The 7436-nt window shown below is 46.0% G+C and overlaps 1 protein-coding gene across 2 annotated transcripts; it reads left to right on the forward strand.

The window, feature by feature from the left end:
* The first annotated feature begins 709 nt into the window (after positions 1-709).
* On the forward strand, positions 710-6468 carry KCNE2 (potassium voltage-gated channel subfamily E regulatory subunit 2). Of its 2 annotated transcripts, none has more exons than XM_072133230.1 (2): positions 710-811; positions 5058-6468. In XM_072133230.1, the coding sequence occupies exons 1-2, from the start codon at positions 724-726 to the stop codon at positions 5417-5419; spliced, it is 450 nt and encodes a 149-aa protein (XP_071989331.1). In that variant the 5' UTR covers positions 710-723; the 3' UTR covers positions 5420-6468. The 2 variants fall into 2 exon arrangements, with proteins under 2 accessions (XP_071989331.1, XP_071989330.1); XM_072133229.1 differs by lacking the exon at positions 710-811 and adding an exon at positions 4275-4543.
* The last annotated feature ends 968 nt before the right edge of the window (positions 6469-7436 follow it).

The following is a 7436-nucleotide window of genomic DNA, read 5'->3' on the forward strand; positions in this document are numbered from 1 at the left end:
ACACACTGCCCCCTGCTGGTGTGATGATGTGGGGGCCATGGCATAGGACAGTCACCCCTAGTAATGATAGGAGGACACACTGCCCCCTGCTGGTGTGATGATGTGGGGGCCATGGCATAGGACAGTCACCCCTAGTAATGATAGGAGGACACTGCCCCCTGCTGGTGTGATGATGTGGGGGCCATGGCATAGGACAGTCATCCCTAGTAATGACAGGAGCACACACTGCCCCCTGCTGGTGTGATGATGTGGGGGCCATGGCATTGGACAGTCACCCCTAGTAATGATAGGAGCACACACTGCCCCCTGCTGGTGTGATGATGTGGGGGCCATGGCATAGGACAGTCACCCCTAGTAATGATAGGAGGACACTGCCCCCTGCTGGTGTGATGATGTGGGAGCCATAGTATAGGACAGCCATCCCTAGTAATGACAGGAGCACACACTGTCCCCTGCTGGTGTGATGATGTGGGGGCCATGGCATAGGACAGTCACCCCTAGTAATGACAGGAGCACACACTGCCCCCTGCTGGTGTGATGATGTGGGGGCCATGGCATAGGACAGCCAGTCTCTGTATGCTCACATCTCCTGTAGGGTGCGGTATGTTTTTGTCATAGCTTGGAGTTGCGGCAAGGACATGACTTGTGAGGCCAGAACATGTAATGTGCTTTAAACAATGGAATGATCCAGACACATGTTTGTATTCATGTTAGAGATAAGATATGGCGCAGCAGTATATAAAGTGCCGCCCGACATGTGACCAGCGGAAATATAGGAAGGAGAGGAACATCGGCAGCTCACCAATACTGAGTAAGTTACAGGATTGTGTTAGTCAGTGTGTATATTTATCTGTCCACCATCCAGAAATACATCTATCTATCTATCTATCTATCTATCTATCTATCTATCTATCTCATATCTATCTATCTATCTATCTATCTATCTATCTATCTATCTATCTATCTCATATCCATCTATCTCATATCTATCTATCTATCTCATATCCATCTATCTATCTCATATCCATCTATGGGGGACATTAATCATAGTGGGGTCTCAGGTTCGCCTATTTTTTCGCCTTTTTGTTCTTCTTTTTGGCTCCTGATCTATGATGGATCTGGTTCTGCCTTAGTAAATGCACTTTGGAATTGTCTCATGTCCGATTCATTTGCGCCTAAATTTGCGCCAAATTTTTCTCAAATTGTTAGATCTCATTTGTGAGCAATAATGAAAGGAGACTGAGAAAATGTGACAGAACGTTCAGGGCTTCATCTCTGCACAAAACCGATCATTGTGATGTAACTGCAGGGACTAAGGCGGACATTAATCATAGTCTGTTAGACTGTTTTGAGCGTCTTTTAGCGCAAAAATCTGGCGCATCTCGTTAATTTGGCACACGGCAAAGTTCAGCACTTAGTGGTTCTGAGTCCCTGCGCCTTATCTGACATAGTGAGAGCCTCCTATACAGATGTTTGCACGGGATCTATCACTAATTTGCGCCCAAAATAGGCGCAGAAAATGCACCTACTCTGAGCAGCTGCACTTCCAAAAAAAATCACTTTACATTACTAAAAACATAATTTTTAGGTTCCAAAATGAAAAATGTCCTCTATGCAACATGGAAAATACTTCGGAGCAGTTTTAAAATGTAAAATTTCTCCAGTAACTTTTAGTCCCTGCAGTTACATCACAATGATGGTTTTTGTGCAGAGATGACGCCCTGAACGTTCTGTCACATTTTCTCAGTCTCCTTTCATTATTGCTCACAAATGAGATCTAACAATTTGAGACAAATTTAGGCGCAAACGAAACGGACATGAGACAAATCCAAAGTGCATTTACTAAGGCAGAACCAGATCCATCAAAGATCAGGAGCCAAAAAGAAGAGCAAACCAGGCGCAAAAATAGGCGAACCTGAGACCCCCTATGATTAATGTCCCCCTAAAAGTTACAGAGATGTAAAAAAAAAAAAAAATTCTTGCTGAAATGAGTCTTTTCCTTTTTTTATTATAATATACAGGAAATGGAGACTGATAATATTCTCAGATCTGTACAATAAGACAATAATCACTCCCAGAGATGATCCTATAGATCAGTGATGGCGAACCTTTTAGCGGCCGAGTGTCCAAACTACAACCCAAAACCTCCTTATTTATCGCAAGGTGCCAACCAAAAATGAAAGCAGTAACTTATTGCTCCCTGCTCTTCAACAACGTTCGATCATATTGGCCTCCTGAGGACAAGCTGGAAAATTTGCATAATTTTAGCTTCTTTCCAGTGTCCCTCTGTACACAGAGAATCGTGGGGCCAGCAGGAGGTCCTCCAAAGATAATTCGTCCCTTGTCCCACTTCCTACATTCCCAAGTAGCGAAGTAAGTATCACTTTAATATATGCCTGAAAGCAGCATCTTTTAATTTGCTTGGAACTGCAGGAAGATTCTTTGGGTCCTGTCTGGTGTTCTGGGGTGATGGCCCGGGTGCCCACAAAAAGGGCTCTGAGTGCCGCCTCTGGCACCCGTGCCATAGGTTCGCCACCACTGCTATAGACAATGATGAAGTCGTTACTGGGGAAATTTTACATTTTAAAACTGCTCCGAAGTATTTTCCATGTTGCATAGAGGGAATTCTTCATTATAGAACCTAAAATTTATGTTTTTAGTAATGTAAAGTGATTTTTTTCTTGAAGTGCACCTGCTCAGAGTAGATGCATTTCTGCGCCTATTTTGCGTCTTTTTAGGTGCAAATTAGTGATAGATCCAGTGCAAACATCTGTATAGGAGGCTCTCACTGGGGCAGATCTACTTACCCGGTCCATTCGCGATCCAGCGGCGCCTTCTCTGCGGTGGATTCGGGTCCGGCCGGGATTCACTAAGGCAGTTCCTCCGACATCCTCCAGATGTCGCTGCTGCGCTGAAGAGCATCGGAACGCACTGGAATTCACCAAGCCCGGCTGAGTGAAGGTAAGTGCAAGCTCCGCGACACATTTTTTGTTTTTAAATGCGGCAGTTTTTCCGAATACGTTGGGTTTTTGTTCGGCCACGCCCCCCGATTTCCGTCGCGCGCATGCCGGCGGCGATGCGCCACAATCTGAAATATTGTGCAAATCGGAAATATGCGGGTAACACGTCGGGAAAACGCGAATCGGGCCCTTAGTGACCCCCACTATGTCAGATAAGGCGCAGGGACTCAAAACCACTAAGTGCCGAACTTTGCCGTGAGCCAAATAAATGAGATGCGCCAAATTTTTGCGCTAAAAAACGCTCAAAACAGTCTAAGGGCACATTCACATGGCCGTCTGCGGGGACGTACATGCGGCCGCATGTACCTCCCCATAGACGGCAATAGCGGCACGGCGGGGATACGGGCCGCTGCTCTATCTTTCGGCATGTGTGCGGCCGTGCACCGCTATTCTCTATGGAGGGAGGAGGGGTCACCTCCTTTCCAGCACACGGCGGTATGTCCGCACGGCGGGCATACCGCTATGTGAATGTACCCTAACAGACTATGATTAATGTCCCCTGCTGGTGTGATGATGTGGGGACATGGTATAGGACAGTCACCACTAGCAGTGATAGGAGCACACACTGCCCCCTGCTGGTGTGATGATGTGGGGGCCATGGCATAGGACAGTCACCCCTAGTAATGACAGGAGCACACACTGCCCCCTGCTGGTGTGATGATGTGGGGGCCATGGTATAGGACAGTCAGTCACCCCTAGTAGTGATAGGAGGACACACTGCCCCCTGCTGGTGTGATGATGTGGGGGCCATGGCATAGGACAGTCACCCCTAGTAATGATAGGAGCACACACTGCCCCCTGCTGGTGTGATGATGTGGGGGCCATGGCATAGGACAGTCACCCATAGTAATGATAGGAGGACACTGCCCCCTGCTGGTGTGATGATGTGGGGGCCATGGCATAGGACAGTCATCCCTAGTAATGACAGGAGCACACACTGCCCCCTGCTGGTGTGATGATGTGGGGGCCATGGCATTGGACAGTCACCCCTAGTAATGATAGGAGCACACACTGCCCCCTGCTGGTGTGATGATGTGGGGGCCATGGCATAGGACAGTCACCCCTAGTAATGATAGGAGGACACTGCCCCCTGCTGGTGTGATGATGTGGGAGCCATAGTATAGGACAGCCATCCCTAGTAATGACAGGAGCACACACTGCCCCCTGCTGGTGTGATGATGTGGGGGCCATGGCATAGGACAGTCACCCCTAGTAATGACAGGAGCACACACTGCCCCCTGCTGGTGTGATGATGTGGGGGCCATGGCATAGGACAGCCAGTCTCTGTATGCTCACATCTCCTGTAGGGTGCGGTATGTTTTTGTCATAGCTTGGAGTTGCGGCAAGGACATGACTTGTGAGGCCAGAACATGTAATGTGCTTTAAACAATGGAATGATCCAGACACATGTTTGTATTCATGTTAGAGATAAGATATGGCGCAGCAGTATATAAAGTGCCGCCCGACATGTGACCAGCGGAAATATAGGAAGAAGAGGAACATCGGCAGCTCACCAATACTGAGTAAGTGACGGGATTGTGTGTGATTATTATTTTACTCTATTGTAATTTAATTACAAATTAACTTATATGGGAATTTATCTATGGATCTATGTATGTGATCTATTATCTACATGTCATCTACCTATGAGTGCATCTATCTATCTTCCTATTTACCTACCTATCATCCTATCCATCTATCTCCTATCTATCTATCTATCTATCTATCTATCTATCTATCCCATATCTATCTATCTATTATCTATCCTATATCTATCTCATATTTATCTATCTATCTATCTACCTATCTCCTATCTATCTATCTATCTATCTATCTATCTATCTCCTATCTACCTATCTATCTATCTATCTATCTATCTATCTATCTATCTATCTATCTCCTATCTACCTATCTCCTATCTATCTATCTATCTATCATCTATCTACCTATCTAAGAATCTAGGAGGTAGACAACTATCATTGATATTTGACTTTTTAATGGGGAGCCCTCATGTCATACATCTATATCCTATTATAGGATCGGCAGACATGTATGTACCCGCTAACTTTACGCAATCCCTGGAAAATGGCATTAAAAAAATCTTTGAGGATTACATGAACAGTTGGCGTAAGAATGACACCATTAAGGCCAATCAATTACAGGACACGCTCAACGCGGAGAACTTCAACTACGTCATCCTGTACCTCATGGTGATGATTGGGATGTTCTCCTTCATCGTCGTGTCCGTCTTGGTGAGCACCACCCGCTCCAAGAGGCACAAACCCCTGGACGACCAGGATCCTTACAGCAGATACATCGCCAATGACTTCTCCGAGTCAAAAGGAATGGTCCTAGAAAACCCCAGCGCCAGGTCATATTCGGCCCCCATGTCCCCATAGAGGGAATCTTGTCTGACCATCATGGACCCCAACCTAATCTTGTCACATAGTTTGCTTACGTTTCAGATATATGACTCAGGATCAGTTCATTATTGGGGTCCCAACCTGTGACCACCGGATGGTGACTAGAAGATCACAGCACTGCTTCTAGTATCATCCTGATGCCTCAGATGTGACCCATAGTGTTCCCATATTGTAGTCCAGAATTCATATACTACTATTACGTGACAGGTCTTATGGTTCCTCATGGATGGTCTAAATATTCAAGCACTTGGACAATGCCCAATCATCCATATCTACAAGTGCAGGATCCAAAAATAAAGAACATATGGAAGGTACTTTATAACTACCCCATAGTATCAGCCCATGGAGCTCTGCCAAATTATTCATTCAAGGGCCCCACTGCATACCTCTGGACTGAGGTTCCCTGGGACCACCAAATAAAATGTATTCTTTGGACTTACCCTCTACCGATTACTTAGACCTTATTAGCCTCCAAAGTGGTTTGTCTTCTACTAACACTAGGCCTGTGCCCACTGTAGGAACCCTCTTCTGCTAACATTGGGTAAAAGCCTAGGTCCACTAGACCTTCTGGGATACTTCTTGTTCTAACATTGGGTTAGAGCCTGGGCCCAGTGTAGAATCCCTCTTCTACTAACATTAAGGAAGAACCTGGACTCACTGGAGGATCCTGGTTCTTCTAACATTGGGTAACATCCTGGGCTCACTGAAGGATCCTTCTTCAAACATTGGGTTACGACCTCAGTCCACTGGAGCATCTTTTTCTTCTAACACTGGGTTAGAGCTTGGGCCCACTAAATGAAAAGTAGGCTTGGGCCTACTAGAGGATCCCTTTTCTTCAAATGTTACGTTACAGTACATGTCGAGTGAAGTTCCTACTTCATCTAACATTGGGTTAGAGTCAGGGCTAGAGATGAGCGAGTATACTCGTCCGAGCTTGATGCTCGTTCGAGTATTAAGGTACTCGAAACGGCTCGTTGCTCGGACGAGTATTTCCCCTGCTCGAGATCGAGCATTTAATTAAAAAAACACAGTGAAGAACAATGAAGAATAGAATAAAAACAGTGAACACAGGATCATTTAAGTGAAAAACACAGTGCAGAACACAGTGAAGAATAGATTACAGATGTTCGGCACATCTGCTTACTTGTCGGAAGATACGCGCGGAACGGTGCGAACAAAATAGTATGTGAAGAACAATATATATGTGTGAAGAACACATTGAAGAACACGGTGAGCAGGACAGAGACATCGGGGAACAGGACAGAGACATCGGGGAGCAGGACAGAGACATCGGGGAACAGGACAGAGACATCGGGGAGCAGCGCAGAAACATCGGGGAGCAGCGCAGAGGCATCGGGGAGCAGCGCAGAGGCATCGTAGAGCAGCGCAGAGGCATCGGGGAGCAGCACAGAGGCAATGGGGAGCAGCACAGCGGCATCGGGGAGCAGCGCAGAGAGATCGGGAAGACTTCAGTGGAAGAAGAGGAGCGGATCCCGGGACAGCGTATCTTCCGACAAGTAAGCAGATGTGCCGAACATCTGTAATCTATTCTTCACTGTGTTTTTCACTGCGTTTTTCACTTAAATGATCCTGTTTTCACTGTTTTTATTCTATTCTTCACTGTTCTTCACATCTGATAACTTGTCGGGAGATAATATACGCGCGGAACAGTGAAGAATAGATTGCAGATGTTTCCATACATCTGATAACTTATCAGAAGACATTCTTTTTCAAATAAATAACACATTTTATTCCCGAACCATGGTCCCTTTGAAAAATGCTCGAGTCTCCCATTGACTTCAATGGGGTTCGTTATTCGAGACGAGCACTCGAGCATCGGGAAAAGTTCGTCTCGAATAACGAGTACCCGAGCATTTTAGTGCTCGCTCATCTCTAGTCAGGGCCAACTATGGAATCCCTTTTTTTGATAACATTAGGTTAAAGCTAGAGATGAGCGAACACTAAAATGCTCGGGTACTCGTTATTCGAGACG

Source organism: Engystomops pustulosus, chromosome 2 (genome assembly GCF_040894005.1).
Source record: "Engystomops pustulosus chromosome 2, aEngPut4.maternal, whole genome shotgun sequence".
NCBI lineage: Eukaryota > Metazoa > Chordata > Amphibia > Anura > Leptodactylidae > Engystomops > Engystomops pustulosus.

Excerpts from the sequence above, each read along its gene's own strand:
- KCNE2 (XM_072133230.1), top strand. The coding sequence starts at position 724 with ATGGCGCAGCAGTATATAAAGTGCCGCCCGACATGTGACCAGCGGAAA. Across the intron at positions 812-5,057 it reads CGGCAGCTCACCAATACTGA|GATCGGCAGACATGTATGTA; the intron begins GTAAGTTACAGG and ends ATCCTATTATAG.